Genomic DNA, 18,553 nt, shown 5'->3' on the forward strand with positions numbered 1-18,553 from the left:
CTCCAGAGCTGCACTCACTATTCTGCTGGTGCAGTCACGGTGTACATACATTACATTACTTATCCTGTACTGATCCTGCATTAAATCCTGTATTATACTCCAGAGCTGCACTCACTATTCTGCTGGTGCAGTCACTGTATACATACATTACATTACTTATCCTGTACTGATCCTGAGTTACATCCTGTATTATACTCCAGAGCTGCACTCACTATTCTGCTGGTGCAGTCACGGTGTACATACATTACATTACTTATCCTGTACTGATCCCCAGTTATATCCTTTATTATACTCCAGAGCTGCACTCGCTATTCTGCTGGTGGAGTTACTGTGTACATACTTTACATTACTTATCCTGTATTGATCCTGCGTTAAATACTGCAGAGCTGCACTCACTATTCTGCTGGTGCAGTCACTGTGTGCATACATTACATTACTTATCCTGTGCTGATCCTGAGTTACATCCTGTATTATACTCCAGAGCTGCACTCACTATTCTGCTGGTGCAGTCACTGTGTACATACATTACATTACTTATCCTGTGCTGATCCTGAGTTACATCCTGTATTATACTCCAGAGCTGCACTCACTGTTCTGTCTTGCTGACTGTTTCCATTAAATAACAGCAGAATAATGATTGCCTCTTTGATGTATAATACAGAACATTCTGAAAATCTTCAGACCCTTTCACTTTTTTCACATTTTGTTATGTTGCTCCTTATACAAAAAAAAAGTCTGTTCTGTTCCCAATCCCCATAAAGAGAAAGTGAAAACAAAAGGTTAGAAATATTTGATTATTTATTGAAAAGGATAAACTAAAATCTCGCACTGACATAAGAATTCAGACCCTTTTTTCAAGCCTAAGTTGAAGCCCCTTTGGCAGTGATTCCAGCCTCCAGTCTACTTGGGAATGACCCCACAAGGTTTACCCCTGGATTTGGGGATTTCCTGCCATTCTTCTCTGCAGATCCTCTTGAGCTCTGTCAGGTTGGATGGGGGCCGTTGGTGGACAGCCATTTTCAGGTCTCTCCAGAGATGTTCAATTGCGTTCAGGGCCCTGGCTGGGCCACTTAAAGGGGTTATCCAAAGTGTAACACACACCCCCCAATGCCCGGGCCCCTCGTAAAGATTATGCTTACCCCGCTCCCCGACACCCATGTTGCTCCTGATCCACGCACGGCCACAGCGTGCAGAGGATTGTATGGAGGCACAGATGGGGAGATGCCGCAGCGGCCATGCGGGGATCAATCTTGGTTTCATCAGACCAGAGAATCTTGTTTCTCACAGTCCTTTAGGTGCTTTTTTGCATATTCCATGTGTCTCTTACTGAGGAGATTCTTCTTTCTGGCCACTCTGCTATAAAGCCCAGATTGGTGAAGGCATCGGTGATGGTCGACCTTCTAGAAGCTTCTCCCATCTGCACACAGGATCTTTGGAGCTCAGCCAGAGTGACCATTGGGTTCTCAGTCACCTCTCTTACCAAGACCCTTCTCCCCTGATTACTTAGTTTGGTGGGACCAGCTCTAGGAAGAGTCCTGATTGTTCCAAACTTCTTCCATGTAAGAATTATGGAGGCCACTGTGCTCCTGAGAACTTTCAGTGAATCAGAAATGAATTTCTCCCCTTCTGCAGATCCGTGCCTCCACACACTCCTGTCTCTGAGCTCTACAGGCAGTTCTTTCCTCCTCACGGCTTGGTGTTTGCTCTGATATGCATTGTCAGCTGTAAGACCTTATACAGACAGGGCTGCGTCTTTCCAAATCATGTCCAATCACCTGAATTCACCACAGGTGACTTCAATCAAGGTGCAGAAACATCTCAAAGATGATCAAGAGAAATGGAAGGCCCCAGAGCTAAATGTCAAGTGCCAGAGCAAAGGCTCTGAATACTTATCAGCCGGAGAAATGTGCCTAAATTTCTAAAATTCCGTTTTCACTTTCTCATTATGGGATAGTGAGGGCAGATTGATGCGAAAACCTTTTTTTTTTTTTTTTTTTTTTTGATTTTAACACAAGACTGCAACATAACAAAAAGTGAAAGGGTCTGAACAAACTGTACAGGCTGTAACTCAGGATCTGTAATTAGATAATTGTCTACATTATTGTGGATGATTAGTCTGGGTAGAATTGATGTGCTAGCCTTTTCCGGTAATGGCCTTTCTCTTCTTTTTCTGAAGGCTCGCCCTTTTTTCTGTTCAGCAGCGGACTAAATCTGAAGCATCTCATGGGCCATGTAGACATCACCGACTTCCATTTGCCCGATGAAGACTTCGGAGTCCTCAAACTGGAAAAGCTGAAATCTGCAAGCCAACTGGATCCGAGGTCGACCAACGAAAAGGAGAGGTACAGGGGGGCCTATAGCATTGACGGCTCAACAAGGCCAGTCGGTGACTACTCGGCACTGCTACATGGAGCAGTGGGGGGCTGCACTGATGCGTCTCAGAGAAACTCAAAACTGACACTCGAGGGCTGCCCGAATGACAACCAAGCTCAACGAGATGGGACGACATCTTATATTTTCCTTACTAGGGCGACACCGGAGGTATTTCATCTCTCGCCCTCAAAAGAGAAGACTTGTGCCCCTGGTTGTCCAGTCAGCTGTCCCCTTCAGCAAGCCCCCCTAGGTTCTTATTCTAATGTGGACGTATCCAAGCATTTCTCAGACCCCGAGCTCAGCACTCCTGCGCCTAATGCAAATTGTGTGGAAACATCAAGCACAAATATGGAGTCTGCCATAGCAGGGACCTCTGAGCCACCACCCAGCGTCCTGTCTTCTACAAAAGAAGTGGCTTGTAGTGTCCTCCTGTCAACCTCAATGTGTTCTGTCCCTGTAGATACTCATGGGGAGTGTAGGCTCTCGGGGTGCACACCCGGCTTCCCTATGTTAGGGCCAACGCCCGCCGTCTTCTCATCCCCGCAGTGCAGCACTATTCCTGCACCTTGTGAGGATCGCACGCCCACAAGAACAGTAGAATTCCCTCCAGAGGAGGATTTGGTCACACAAGATGATGTAGAGACTGATCCGTACAGTGAATTATTAATACCCCCATCAGGGGATCACGTGTGTATAGAGAAGAAAGCTTGTAGTCACCCAGGACATGAGGTAAGTGATTGCCCATCAGTTGTCTCCCTGCCTGTGTACCCTTACCATCGTAGCCGCATGCTACGAGCCGCTCCGTCTGTTGGGCTCTATTGACGCAATTTATTCTTTCCAGACCAATGAATCTGATCAACATAACATGGAAGGGATGTTGGAAGGTGATCATATCCACCTTGTCTCTGAAATTAAGGTCAGTGCTGGTCCAGATATTGAGCATGGCTGGTGTGGTACGATCTATTGATCTGTCTGTCTCCATACACATAAGATAGGGACCCCCCATAGACTCTGCTCAGCCAAGCCTGCATATGTTCTGATTTGGGAGAGTGAAGTAAAGGGTGTATTAGTCTGCCAGATCATCGCTAACGAGCGTTTGTATGCAGTGTAATACTGCTACTCTTTTACTCGTTCAGTCTTTCAACAGGTTTAAAAATCATTGCTTGCCAGCGGCAGATCATGGTGTCTAATCATGGTCTGTTGCCGGCAAACAATGATGGGGACGAGCGATGGCATTAGTGAGCGCTCCTCCCCATACAGAGGAGGAGATCGATGCATCTCATATCTATCTATCTATCACATATCTAGCTAGCTATCTCTCTATTTAAAGGGGTTGTCCAGGCTTTTTCTATTAATGACCTAGCCTCAGAATAGGTCATCAATATCAGATCGGCGGGGGTCCGATACCCAGCACCCCCGCCAATCAGCTGTATGAGGAGATGGCGAGCGCAGTGCGCACGTACTGTGCCTTTTGTCTCTTCCTGTCCGCGGCTGCTGCGGTCTCATTGACATACAGCTGTCGGACCCCCGCCGATCTGATATTGATGACCTATCCTGAGCAGTGATGGCCAGTTCGCAGTGTTCGCCAGCAAACACATGCGGGCTGCCATCTTTAGTAAGGTAGACTCACCCATCCGGCGATGCACAGGTAAGCCCTTACCTGTGCCGGGAGCCGGTCTGAAATCAAACGCAGTCACAGGGAGCAGGCAGTTCCGAGAATAGCCGCCGGGGGCCTTCATCGGGCTGTTCTCGGAACTGCCTGCTCCCGGTGATTGCGTTTGATTTCAGACCGGCTCCCGGCACAGGTAAGGGCTTACCTGTGCATCGCCGGACGGGTGAGTCTACCTTACTAAAGATGGCAGCCCGCATGTGTTCGCTGGCGAACACTGCGAACTGACCATCACTGATCCTGAGGATAGGTCATCAATAGAAAAAGCCTGGACCACCCCTTTTTATATCTATCTATCTCATATCTATCTATCTCATATCTCTCTCTTTCTCATATCTATCTATTTTATATCTATCTCTCTCATATCTATCTATCTATCTATCTAAAAGTCAAAGCGCCTGCACTGCAAACAATAGTAGAACAAAGTAGAAAAAAAGGGGGTGCCAGCGGCTGTGGCGGTGATCCTCCCGTCAGACCATAAATAAAAAAGGAAGTTCTGCGGCTGTTCCCAAAAATAGATACGTGATTATTTCACCAGATGCATCGGGTGAAATAAACACATATCTATTTTTGGGAAGTGCCGTGGAATTTCCTTTTTCTTTTATCTATCTATCTATTATCCATCTCCTCTCTGTTTGCAGGATACCTGCGGTGGTGGATGTCCTGTAGATCTGTGCTCTGTTTGGTGGGAATTCTCTGGCTGTGTAGATCTCTGTATTGTGTCAGCCAGTGAGTTCTCTGTCTGTCTTTGGAGACCACAAGAAGTTTTCATATGGAAATGCGTCCACACCTGGAGTTTCTCAGAGGTGAGCGGTGACAGTAGTAACCTGCCTGCGTGTACTGCCTGTACGTATGCTCTGCAGCTGCCGCTCATATACTGTGTTCTGATTGTAGATGCCGGTTATCCAGATTCTTCCGTTGTTTCAAGAGAAGAACATGGTGTGCATCGCTTTGGGAAATCTAGACATTATGGAGATCTGGTAAGAAGAGGAGCATTGAATAAATGAACGAGGGACATGTTCTGATGACTGCAGCACTAATAGCAGTTTTTATAGAGAGCAGGATGGCCACCTGCTGGTGTTAGACCCAAAGAGCCAGTAAACCAGAACCGTACAGTCAGGCTGCTATTACCTCGTATGAATTTAATAACTTGAATACAGCTGTGCTGGATTGGCAGGAAACTGCAGCTCCATTCAAGTGAATAGGGTCGGCCACAGTTGCTTGCAAAGCTCATGCCGGGGAGAGCCATAAAACAGGGACCCCTTTAATCTCAGGATTGGTGGGGGTCCCAGATGTCAGACCTTCTACCGCTCAAAAAGTGTTGACATATCTTAGCAATATACCTTCACCTTATATCCGCATAGTATAGTGCAGTGTTTCCCAACCAGTGTGCCTCCAGCTGTTGCAAAACTACAACTCCCAGCATGCCCGGACAGCATTTGGCTGTGCAGGCATGCTGGGAGTTGTAGTTTTATAACAGCTGGAGGCACACTGGTTGGGAAACACTGGTATAGTGCAGTTCTTTTTCCTTTGGGGGGGGTATACGGTTCTTTTGGTCATGTTGTTTATTTCACACAGGGTGCTGTCTTCACATCCAGAGCTTCAGACCTGGGAAAAGCAGTTGGTCAAGCGTGGGCACACAAAGACTGCCCAGGGTCTGTCCCGGCACCGTGTGGTCAGCAGCAGCGGAGGAGGAGGCAGTCAGGCGGTGGAGCTCTGGCAGCTATCAGAAAGCGGAAGGTATAGGGGTTACATAAGATTGGCGTCATTTACTTACATTTCACAGTGTGACTGGATGATTTGTAATTCTAGCCTGTAAGGGTAACACCCAGGTCTTTAGATTTGGGCCATCACAGACAAAAAGGAAAGATCCCTTTTATTTAGGGATCATAGCAGAATCCTACCATCCGGCCCTTCCATTGTTTAGCCTGGCAGTGAATGCAGAATCTGTAAAATCTTTTAACAGGGAACAGTTACGTGAAGGATAACTGACAGAGAAAGGTCAGATTGTCTTGGATTGAGGGAATTTGACAGCACATTATAAATCTTTTTGTAGTGTGGCTGGTTCTCACGCTCTGGTGGCCCCTAACGACAGCATCGTGGCTTTCTCGGAAGTGGATGGCGAGAGGGACGCTCTGGTTGGATCTACCGTGGACAACAATCTAGTTCTCTGGTGAGGCATTCCCACTGAATAATAAAAATATAGTACATTTCCACTCATCCGGCACTAGTTGGTGCAGAACGTCTGTTAATCTGGCAGTTAGGATGCAGTTTTGGTTGGCAGGACAGGATGTGCGGGTCCAGATCATATGGCTGGAGATAAGGAGCACCATAGCATATCATAGGGAAAGAACCAAAGGATATATGTCATCATAGCTATATATTATACATTCATAATAACAAAGGTACGATGCTTCTCATCGCCAGCCACCTGACCCATCCCACTGCCGGAGACCCATCAGAATTTCTCATAATCCAGCAGGACAGTCGTGCAAGATTCAAGTTGTATTATTGGTTGTCTATGGACTTCCTATAATCTGAGGTTGCGTTCTTGCTCCCCCTGCACTTTCGCTTCTACATAGAGATCCGTCTACCGTCTGGTGCCAGATTATGGGAAATTAGCTGTATTGAATCCTAGGCGTACACAAGACCTGCCCCGTGTGTTTACAGCAATGGTTTTATTATGCAGGAATTCAGTGACCGGACATCTCTTGAGTACGTTTTACATCGGGAATCTTTGCTCTGACCTCACATGTATAAGTGCAGCATCGGACTCGGTGAGAACTCTCTCGTTTTTTTTTTAATTTTTATTGTTTTTTATTGTTTGTAACATTATTTATTAAAGGGGTTGTCCCATCTTGCTGTTTACTCGGTGAGATGGGGCTAATCTCTGGCCCTAGGACTCTGAAGTCACAGAAGCCGCAAAGCTTGTTCAGCTCTGCTGTTTGCGTAGCTTCCATTCACTGCAACAGGAGTTAACAGAAACAGAGGACCACCAGCACACATGGCTGCTTCCGTAAGCCTGGCGTCCTAGGGCCGGCGCTTCATCCTTTCTCGACGTAGAAAATCTCTTTAACTTTCTAGATTTTTTTTTCAAGATGCAAAAAGAAAACATAAAGGGGTTATCCCGGAAATTATATTGATGACCGATCCTCAGGATCAGCTTTTAGGACGCCATACATTAGTCACGCGACCTAGTTGCAGCTCAGCCCCATTGAAGTGAAAGGGGCTGAGCTGCAATACCAAGCACAGCCACTATACAATGTACGGCGCTGTGACTGCTGAGCTGTTGGGAACCTGCCGCACTCACTAGAGTTCTGGTGAGTGCATCAGCTCCCTGGAACTGCTGATCTGCGGTGGGTGCCGGGACTCGGACCCCAGCGGATCTGATAATGATGACCTATCCTGAGGATAGGTCATCATTATAATTTCCTGGATAACCCCTTTAAGGAGCTACCCTGCATACCTAAATCAGTTAACAAATTTAACAATATGATTAGGTCCCCAGTGAGGTTTTGTGATAGTCAAAGTTACCAGTGATTTACCGCAACCTGGTGCACTGCCTAAGGCTAGGTCTACACGACGACATTTGTCGCACCAATGTCGTGCGACAATTTTTATAATGATAGTCTATGGTGTCGCACTGCGACATGCTGCGACAGTCCCAAAATATAAATTGAAGGTGGATTTTTCTGCGACTGTCGCAGTCGCAGCATGTCTCATTGCGACACCATAGACTACCATTATAAAAATTGTTGCACGACATTGGTGCGACAAATTGTCGCAGTGTAGTCGCACGACATGTCGTCGTGTAGACCTAACCTATATGATATGCTAGGACTGTACAAGTAAAAATGTTACTTGAGTAATGGCGCCACCTACAGGCTAACGCACAAGATAATCTGGTAACTACTGAAATGTGCACTGCACTACATCACTGTTCTTCAGTCCTCCTTTAGCTGTCAGGGCATGCTGGGAGTTGTAGTTTTGCCACAGGTTGGTTATCACGGAGCTACACTATGGACCTTACTGTTTAGGAGGTGCATGGAATTATAGGAAGTACAAAAATTGTTTGTTTCTTTTTTATTCTTTTTCCATAGGGTTTGTTGTTTTTAGTCGTTGGCAGCCTGTTCAGCAAACCCTGTGAGGTCACTGGTAGCTGTATATTCAAGCTGATCGCCACCAACCCCCAGGGGGGAGCGAGTGCTTTTATTATGGCCTACAAGCTACCAGAGGGACTCAGTAGCAGGTAAGAAGACTAATCCTTTTGTATTAAAGGGGTTTGTCTGTTTTGGAAAATCCCTTTATATTAGAAGGGTTTCGTGGCCACAAGCTGATCTCGGGGAGTCCTATCGCTGGGTCCCTCAGCAATCAGCTGTAACCTGCAGGGGAACCTGGCAGCAAGAGTCCGATTCCCCTGCAGCACCACCAGAAGGGAAATTTAGGCATTGCACAGCTCCCATCAGTGGGTTGTCTTTGTTATACATGGAAGGTACGTGTCCTCCAAAGAGAGGTGCTCCTTTTAGCTGCTCTTAGATGAGGGTCCTTTTCGAGGAGCCCACCTCTATTAATACTCAATAGCTCATGATGATACTTCCTAAGAGTAACTTGTTCTGTTTGTGTGGTTTTAGATACCTGGAAGGTGATGTGAAGAATCAAAGAGCGGCTGCCGTATTGACTTGTGGAAGCATTGCCCTCTGGGATTTATCCAGAAGCCATTGCTCTGCTGTGCTCCCTCCAGACCCCGATACACCCTGGTGTCTGGTACGATGGGGTAACAGGCCATCTTGTTTACTTGCCGGACGTAAGGATGGGACCATCTGCATTTTTGAATATTCAGACCGGAGTTGACAGAAGACCTGGAGACGTTATGGAACGGGGGGGTGTCTAGAGCAAACCGAACTGTCTCCTCTATATTTCAGGTTCAGGACAGGAAATACAACAGAGGAACTTTTGTCTGCTGAGAACCACTTGGGAAGCTTCACATGTCAACCCCCTTTGGCGCCGCTCAGAGATTTCTGTTACTGAATCTAAGCAAAGGGTCATACAAGGTGATGACCGTGTACTGGCAGTGTTGTCCAACTTCCAGTAGCCGGTTTGATCTCCTAAAGTAATGTTTCCCAACCTGTCGTTCTCCAGCAGTCTCAAAACGACACCTACCAGAATGTGTAGACAGCTTGCGGCTGTCAAGGCATGCTGGGAGTAGTAGTTTTGCAGCAGCTGGAGAGCCACAGGTCGGGAAAAACTGCCGTATAAAAGTGCCTTTAATTCAGGAAATCTGTAGCAGAAGACCATCTTCACTGCACTTCCCCTTTACATTTTATTTTTTTATTCCTTCGGATGTTCCTCAGGGAATTACTGATGATTCAGAGCTCAGATCCTTAATCACTTGTGTTCAATACTCTGGTTAAAAATCACATTGACTGCCTATTTAGTTATGCGAAGGCCATTAAAATCCTCCCTCCTTCAGGACTGATTTAAAAAGGAGAGATTGGTATTGATCTTGCAATGTGACTGGCATACAGAACGGATGCCCCTCTCCGAAGATAAACTTTGCCATAAGGTAGTCTATTGGAGCAGAAGTTCAAGAGTGAGCCGTTTATTCAAGGAGGCATGATTACTGGTTGTAGGGTTACTGCTTATACATTAATGGGGGTTCACCTGTGCCCAGGGTAAGTAATATATATATTGCTGGGGGCCCCACTGATCACGAGAACAGGGTTAATCCTCTCTGTGAATGGCGTGGTAGTGCACATAAATCTTCATCGCTCCTTCCCTTGTATGGGACTGCTGAATATGGCCGAGCGTTGTCCTCAGTAGTCCCCTAGAAATGAACGGGAGTGGTGCTCATTCAGGGGCAGTAACGCTCCATTCATGCAGGGACTTTGTGATCGGTGGTGGTCACAGCCATTGTACATTTATCACCTGTCCTGTGGATAGATGTTTTTAAAGTGACCACCCCACCATAAGAACTTAGAATAGGGGGTAAGTATCTGATCCGTTGGGACCCCCCACCTACTACAAAAATGAGGTGCTGGAGTCCGTGAATTGAAAGGAATAGCGGCCACACATGTCCGTCATCGCTCCTTTCAATTCTATGCCAAAAAGGAGCCGACAATAGAGCTCATCTGTCTTCAGCAGTCCCATAGAACTGAATGGACCGGTAGCGTGCATGTATGAATATTGCTTTATTCAGTCCAGGGACTCCGGTACCTCATTCCTGTGACTAGATCAGAAAACTACTTATCAGATAGTTTTGCCCTATACAGTGGATTACTTCGTATTGTGGGAAAAGCGATTTAAGGGTAAGGGTGTGTTAGGAGAATTTACCAGAATGTTGCTTGACTTGTGTCAATATTGAAGTTGCTTGTGGGTAGGATACAATTAATGGGGCAGCAGGAAATGTAAAGGGTACCTTCTGTGGTGGCCCTGGCTGCATCAAAAGTTTGGATTCGGTAGTGGGAGACTCAGATGACATACTGGGCCTGACGCCTCTATTACAAAGCCTCGTGCAGTATAGCCTCTAGGTATTGTATGGATGCCCTCTAATTTGCAGGCTGCATTTTCCACCGCCAGATTCCAAATTCTGCTCTGCTGACCTACCCGAACCATTTATTTAAATAATTAGCCAATTAGCTGGCATGTAATACCACATTTCTCCTGCAGTGGCCGCTGTGAGGGAAACATAGGGCCAGCTGCAGCTTCCATGGGGGTTTCAGAAGTGAGACCAGTGGAGATTGGCGGATTGTTGGGCCCTCAGTCAAGTAGTGTCCCGAACGTTTTAATAGAAGAGAACTCATTATTTTAATAGCACTGACTTTGGCCAAGTTCACACTTCAGTTATTTGGTCAGTTATTACCATCAGTTATTGGGAGCCAAAACCAGGCGCGGGTTAAAAACATAGAACTGGTGCAGATCTTTCCATTATACCTGATCTCTGACAGGCCTTCACTTCAGGTTTTGGCCTCTTGCACGCGACCGTTTGCCCTCCGAGATATATGGTCCGTGAGCGAGCCATATGTCCCGGAGCGGCATTGATCGTGCGCACGGGAGCACACAGCACTATAGATTACAATGATGCTGTGGACGTCGGGCCGCCCGCGGGGCTAAGATCATATGAGTGCAGGACAATAGCCCCGCGGGCGGCCCTACGTCCACAGCATCATTGTAATCTATGATGCTGTGTGCTCCCGTGCGCACGATCAATGCCGCTCTGGGACATATTGTCCGCTCACGGATCGTATATCTCTGAGGGCATACGGTCGTGTGCAAGAGGCCTTAGGCTCACAGTCACTGATATAAATAACTGAAGTGTGAACTTGGCCTTACTAGAGTATTAGACACTTGTATAGTTTAGTTTTATATATATATATATAAAGTTTATCTATATTTGCATATTGCTGCAAAAATCTGCATTTGAAATTATTTCTACTTCTGCGGAGCATACTTTTTTATTTAATAAAATCAAGTATGTAAAGTGAATTTCTCTGTTTTACACTAAAGCCCAGTCATGTTGTGCTGAAAACCATGTAGTTTTCTCTTACACAGACTCAGAGACCGAGAACTTGCCCCCTCTCCTGTTTGTATCAGCGTGTAATCCAGGACGTAACCGCCAGGGGCTCGCACTGTCTGCGCCATTTTTAAGCCAGCTCCCTTCTTGGTCCCAACTCGCTGAGCTATAGAGCACGGTCACCCATTTGTCAGCTTGCCTGCTGCCAATGCACAAGCTCCAGACCTCCCAGCGGATGCTGGCATATGAAGTTCTGGATCCAGAAGCTGAAGTAGAAGTCCATGTGTTCACTGATAACTGGGTTCAGTAAGTAAAATATTTAAAGGGGGTTATCCAGGAAAAGATAATGATAGGTCATCGTTAGGGATGAGCGATGTTTTATCCGAAGTCGATTCACATAAAACTTTGTTCTAATACTGTACAGAGCAGGAGCTCCGTACAGTATTAGAATGTATTGGCTCTGATGAGCCGAAGTTATTACTTCGCGAGACTTCGCATAATAACTTCATAAATCAATTTCTACTGTAAAAAAACATTTTCGGGTTCGGTTCCAAGGTACCACTAAGGAAAAATGAATAAGAGACAGGGTTTGTTTATAGTCTGTTACCATGCCGGCAAACAATGATGCTTTTTGGAGACGAGCGATGGCATTAACGATCGCTTCTCTCCATACTGTGGAGGAGATCGCTGCATTTAAATACACCGGTCTCCTTCACTGATGAGCAGGAGATTGTCGGGAAGGAACACTAATGTTTGACTGGATCATATTAAGCTAGATGGATGTGGTGTAATATAGCAGAACTGGCTGACAGTGGAGCCACTTACTCCGTCCTCCGGCCATTGTAAAGAATGACAGACAAAGGTCTTTTTTTGTTTGCTTGTCTCCTTTGTTCATCCTTCCTAAAACAAAAAAGGTTACAAAAAGTTTTATCTACCTAAAGATGGTACTTAAAGGGTGAATAGGACAAGGGATCAAAAGATCGCAGGTTCTAGCCCCCTAAAGGGGGTTAAAAGTTGTTACTGTAAAAATAAATATTTAAAGTTTAAATCACCCCCCTTTCCCAATTTTATATATTAAAAAAAACATTAAGTATTGCCTCGTCTGAAAATGTCTGAACTATTAAAATATTAAATAAAAATTTCCTGTGCACTGATCACCATAATGGAAAAACAAAACATGCTGCTGCCTGCCGGAAAGTTAGTATCGTAAGTACAGGCTGCATAAAAGACTACTGTTACGGTACCTTAATCAGCATACAGCATTGCCTGCAGTTAGGATTCCTACAGTGAGCGGGCCCGGTGTAGCAGAATACAGTGACTGCACCGGGCCCGCTGTAATTACAGAGCTAGATGCCGGCCCCTCCTCCCTATTGGGGGTCATTCTATGGATAGCACTGTTATGGGGGTCTGTGTATGACACCTAGCGTAAAATGCTATTTATTTATTTTTTTATAAATATATATTTTTATTTTCCAAGTCATAATATTAATACATAAAACAATATTAATCACAGCGGTGTGCCCAGCATGGCAATCATAGACGTCATTACAAAAAAAAAAATTCTACACAACATCCTAAGGACACCCTCAAAGTATTATATAATAATAAACTATATAACCCCCCCCCCCCCCATTGGCTGCCGTCACTCCACTCATTATTATATAGAATAGTATCAGTATTAGTTATAGCTATGCAGTTATGCGTGCAACTCTCCGTTTCCTTTCAATGTCCTCATATACCTTAATTCTTTGGAGGTATGAACCCCACTCCCTTATTGAGGGCGGGGAGACAGAGCCCCAATACTTTAACAATATAGCCTTAGCAACCATCAATCCCCGCATCCAAATCCGTCTAGCCTGAGGCGGGACTTCCACTTCTGACCCATAATCCCCAAAAATCACTATCAAAATTCCCGGGTTATAGTTCATTGAACTCTCCTTTTGTAGGGTAGCGAAAACCTCATCCCAATAACTCCTTATTTTGCTGCAGCTCCAAAGCAGATGAACATAGTTTGCATTAACATATCCACATTTAGAGCAGCAGCAATCCCGATCTTTATTTTGGGGAAATTTTCCTTGGGTTTTAGGCGTACAATACAGTCTATGAAGTATCTTAAATTGAATTAACCTATGCGCACTGGAAACTGTCGCCTTTTTCACATTCCTATAAATAATAGACCACTGCAGTGGGGGGCAATTCAGCTCTTGTTCCCACTTATCTGTACTTTTAAAAGGTGTTACAGTTGCCAGCGCCGTTCGGAGTTTCGCGTAAAGTCTAGATAGCTTCACTTTTTCATACTTCTGAGCGTCACAAAAATCAAAAAATATATTCTCTCGTGAAAAAATAACACCCCTATTCCTAGAGGTTTCAAATATATGTTTCAAACGTGAATACATAAATAAGTCTAATGGTGAACTATCTAAAAAACCAAATTCCAAAAGTGATTTGAAACGACCCATATAAAAAAGGTCGGACACTCTATTAATACCACTACGTGACCAATAACCAAAATCTGTAATTTTGAAGAACTCCTCCAGCCCCCTGTTCTCCCACAGAGGGGTGAAACCAAACGGACCGGAAGATTTAAGGATCTTCTTCAATCTGTTCCAAATCCTCTGCAGTGAGCAGGGGATCACCAAGGACCTCCTCATTCCCATAAACCCAGTCTCCAAACATGCAAAGATATTCTCCACTGGTTTATCAAAAACTTTTGTCAAATAACGTGAAAGTAACCTCTCTTTAGAAAAACAGTGCTGAATCTGTGCACATAAAAAATAACCTTGAAAAAAAGTTAATGACAGCCCACCATCTGCCTCCGACAGCCATAGATATCTCTGCTTTATCCGCACCCTCTTCCTTCCCCAAATTAAATCATTAATCATAGTCTCCAACCTATGAAAAAAAATATCATCTATCCAAATAGGGGAGGCACACAACGGAAACAAAACTAACGGTAAGATAATCATTTTAATCAAAGCTATACGGTCCGTCTGTGCCAATATCAATTTCCGCCAAGCGCTGATTTTGTCCCTAACTTTATTCAAAACCGGGGCTAGATTAAGATCATAAAACCTATTTATAGGGACCCCAATCTTAACCCCCAAATAATCCAAAGTATCATTAGGAGCCAGAACACGAACTCGCCTCCCCTCATCTACAGCTTTGCGGTTTAACGGGAGGAGCGATGACTTTGACCAATTAATTCTATAACCTGATAGTTTGCCATAATCTTCTATTACCTCTATGACATACGAGAGGATTTTCCATCCCTGATCTAGGAACAGAATCACGTCATCGGCATATAAGCTTATTTTTTCGTTCACTCCCGCCACCCCAAACCCATCTATACGATTATCTAAACGAATCCGGGAAGCCAATGGTTCAATAAAGAGAGCGAAGAGGAGAGGAGACAGGGGACAACCCTGTCTCATCCCTCTCCGCATCATAACAGGGGAGGAGCTGATACCGTTGACACTGATAGATGCAACTGATTGTGCATATAACATTTGAGTCATTTCCTGGAACGAATCCCCAAGGCCAAAATGGGACATTGTAGCCCACAAGAAAGACCACTCCATCCTGTCAAACGCTTTTGCGGCGTCCAGAGACAGAATGGAGTGGTCTATACTACCCCCAACAGACAAATTCAAATACACCCTATATAGACTCATCTGTATTTGCCGTCCCAGGATAAAACCCGTCTGGTTAGGGTGTACCAAACCCGCTATAACCCCTTTTAGACGATTGGCCAAAATTTTAGCAAAGATCTTGTAGTCCGTATTTAAAAGTGATATGGGTCTATATGACCCCATATCACATGGATCCTTCTCCTTTTTTAAGACCAAGATAATCACTGCCTCTCTAAATGATGGAGGTAAGGAGCAGCATGCGCGGGATTCATTCAGGACTAGAAGCAGGATCGGCAAAAGTACTTTAGCATGGTACCTATAGAGATCAAACGGCAGTCCATCTGAACCGGGGGCCGATTTATATTTTAGAGAGGGAAGAGTCGCCTGGAGTTCCTCTAAAAGAATGGGGGAGTCCAAGCGCTCTCTATCTTGAGAGCATAACTGGGGGAGCTCTAATCTTTGAAGATATTGATCCATCTCGGTACGACTAAACATAGACTCTGATTTATAAAGGGTAGAATAATATCTCGCAAATTCCTCCCTTATCTCCTCTGCAGAACTCACCCCAACACCCTGTAAGTTCCTAATTTCTCTTATACTGGTGGACTCTCTCTGATTGGCCACCAGACGAGCCAAAAACCTACCCGTTTTACCAGATTCGCAAAAACGATTCTGGCCTTGAAATAGGAGCTTATGTTGTGCTTTTTTATATAGGAGTGTCTTAAGCTGTAAGTTAGCCTCTTTTAACTCATTAATGGTTTGCTCCGTATAGGAGTCAATTAATGCGGCGCGTAAACTCCTTATTAAGTCTGTCAATTCTTGTTCCCTGCGCCGTACTTCTATTCTAAACCTATTAATTTTACTAAAGTATAAGCCCCTTATATGGGCTTTCAAAGCATCCCACACGTAATGAATATGTGTCGATCCCACATTAAAGTCCCAAAATTCCTGAATATCCTGGTCTATTCGGGTTTGCTCCCCTATCACGTCAAGCCAGTGCGGATTCAGTTTAAAAATTCTACCTGTATTTGGGGCCTCTGCAAATATAACAAGAACTGGGGAGTGATCCGAGATTCCATGAGGTTCATACCTCATTCTCAGGACGCGACCGCACAGCTCCTGACTTGCAAACGCCAGATCTATACGAGACATTGACCCGAATGACTGGCTAAAACATGAAAAGATTTTTTTGTTGCCATAGAGGTGGCGCCAGATATCGACCAGCGCCAACTCCTGGCATACAGCAGTCAAGGGGGATCCCGTACGACCGCACCCAGAGAACGACGAGAACCGATCCAACTCAGGATCAGGTACTGCATTAAAATCACCTGCCACTAATAGTGCACATTGATTTTTTGTGGATATATATTGGACTAACTGTGAAAGCACCGTTGCATTAAATGGTGGAGGAATATAGATAAAAGCCAGTATGACCTCCTGCCCTTTCCAATACCCATGGAGAAATACAAACCTCCCTTCCTTGTCAATCAGGTTATCTAGCGGTTGATACTCCATCCCATGATGAATATATACGCTAACCCCTCTTGCATAAGAGGAGTAGCAAGCGTGGTACTCAAGAGAAGCCCATTTCCTTTTCAGTATGTAAATCCTATCTAATGTAGCGTGGGTCTCCAATAGTACCACAATAGCCGGCAAATGTCGGACCACGAGATCAAATACCACCGTCCTCTTCACCCTGTCTCCCAGCCCTCTCACATTCCAAAATAGAATATTACACGGCATATCCTATGGATAAACGGAATTTCAAAATCCCCTTTCTTAACGGAGAGGCACGCATATCTGCACAGCAAATGACGACAGCCAATCCCTCCCTTAAACCCGCCCCCCCCAAAAAAAGAAAATAAAAAAAAAGAAAACCTGCATGGTTGACAGGGCATTTCGCAATACCCATCAACCTCTCTCCTACCACCAAACCTCCCCCCTGTAAAATGCTATTTATGTGTCATCAACAGATCCCCCATAACAGTGCCATCCACAGTGCCCCCAATAACAGTGCCATCCACAGTGCCCCCCATAACCGTGCCATCCACAGATCCCCATAACCGTGCCATCCACAGATCCCCATAACCATGCCATCCACGGACCCCCCATAACAATGCCATCCACGGACCCCCATAACAGTGCCATCCACGGACCCCCCATAACAATGCCATCCACGGACCCCCATAACAGTGCCATCCACGGACCCCCCATAACAGTGCCATCCACGGACCCCCCATAACAGTGCCATCCACAGATCCCCATAACAGTGCCATCCACAGACCCCCATAACAGTGCCATCCCCAGATCCCACATAACACCATTAGGCACACCTTTTGGTTCAAATTTTTTTATTTTATTTTTTCCTCCTTAAAAACCTAGGTGCGTCTTTTGGGCCGGTGCGTCTTATAGGGCGAAAAATACGGTATATATATATATATATATATATGCACAAGTTTACTATAACCATATTCGTATTGACCCACAGAATAAGGACTTTGTTATTTTTAGTGCACAGTGAAAGCCGTGATATTAAAACCTCAAAAACCTTGGTGGAATAGTATTTTTTATTTTTTTTCAATTTAACCCTACAAAGAATTTATGTCAGATTTTCCAATAGCCATGGTAAATTGAATGGTGCCCTTAAGTAGTACAATTTATTACCCCCCCCCCCCCAAAAAAAAAAAATAAGCCCCCGTATGGCTAAATGAACGGAGACTTTAAAAAGTTATGGCTGTTGGAACGTTGGGAGGAAAAAGCGACAATGCAAAACCAAAAATGAGCCCCGTACTATATGCTCTGAAAACAGAACGAACAATGAAGAACTTTCAAAAATGGACTAAGAATAAATATAAAAATGTACACATTACAATTCTAAATGGCTCTGTTCTGTCAAATTACAAAAGTACTAAAAGAACAGAAATTATTTTACACATGAATCCCTTTAAAAAAATAAATAAAAAAGATTTCCATATGTAAAATTTTAAACCGGATGGTATTTCACTTTAAACAGGTATTGCGGTTAGTACCAGATGGACCGAACATGGTGGATGGATCAAACATGGCTGCAGGATTATTGCCATAAGGGACCGGAGCCTGAAAGCTAGTAGCTCCCATATAATATGTTGGCCAAACACGGGCTGTTGCTGGTCTGGGGTTTGGCCGGTTCGGTGCGTTGCACAATATGCCAATTACTGCTGTTGTGGCCTGTCATCTCCTGAAAATTCCCCTTTTGTATGAAAAGTACATAAAGGGGCCACCAATAAAAAATGGATTGGGTTACACAAAAACAAGCCCTCATACAGCTCTGTAGACCAAAATATAAAAAAGTTATGGCTGTCAGAATATGGCAATGCAAAAAAAAATGAGTTT

The 18,553-nt window shown here is 44.8% G+C and overlaps 1 protein-coding gene across 5 annotated transcripts in view; it reads left to right on the forward strand.

The window, feature by feature from the left end:
• Positions 1-18,553, forward strand: part of LOC122944477 (partner and localizer of BRCA2-like) — a 52,606-nt gene that overhangs the window by 28,641 nt on the left and 5,412 nt on the right. For 3 of the 5 annotated variants that reach the window (XM_044302787.1, XM_044302790.1, XM_044302792.1), the window contains 10 exons: positions 2,177-3,102; positions 3,215-3,289; positions 4,684-4,848; positions 4,937-5,022; positions 5,621-5,782; positions 6,099-6,215; positions 6,732-6,819; positions 8,143-8,291; positions 8,674-9,605; positions 11,591-11,858. In XM_044302787.1, the coding sequence (XP_044158722.1) occupies positions 2,177-3,102; positions 3,215-3,289; positions 4,684-4,848; positions 4,937-5,022; positions 5,621-5,782; positions 6,099-6,215; positions 6,732-6,819; positions 8,143-8,291; positions 8,674-8,893 (1,988 nt within the window). In that variant the 3' untranslated portion in view covers positions 8,894-9,605; positions 11,591-11,858. Of the gene's footprint in view, positions 1-2,176; positions 3,103-3,214; positions 3,290-4,683; positions 4,849-4,936; positions 5,023-5,620; positions 5,783-6,098; positions 6,216-6,731; positions 6,820-8,142; positions 8,292-8,673; positions 11,082-11,590; positions 11,859-18,194; positions 18,513-18,553 lie in introns of those variants that run through there. The other 2 variants (XM_044302789.1, XM_044302788.1) reach the window with 2 other exon arrangements.

The sequence above is a fragment of the Bufo gargarizans genome, chromosome 8 (assembly GCF_014858855.1).
Source record: "Bufo gargarizans isolate SCDJY-AF-19 chromosome 8, ASM1485885v1, whole genome shotgun sequence".
NCBI lineage: Eukaryota > Metazoa > Chordata > Amphibia > Anura > Bufonidae > Bufo > Bufo gargarizans.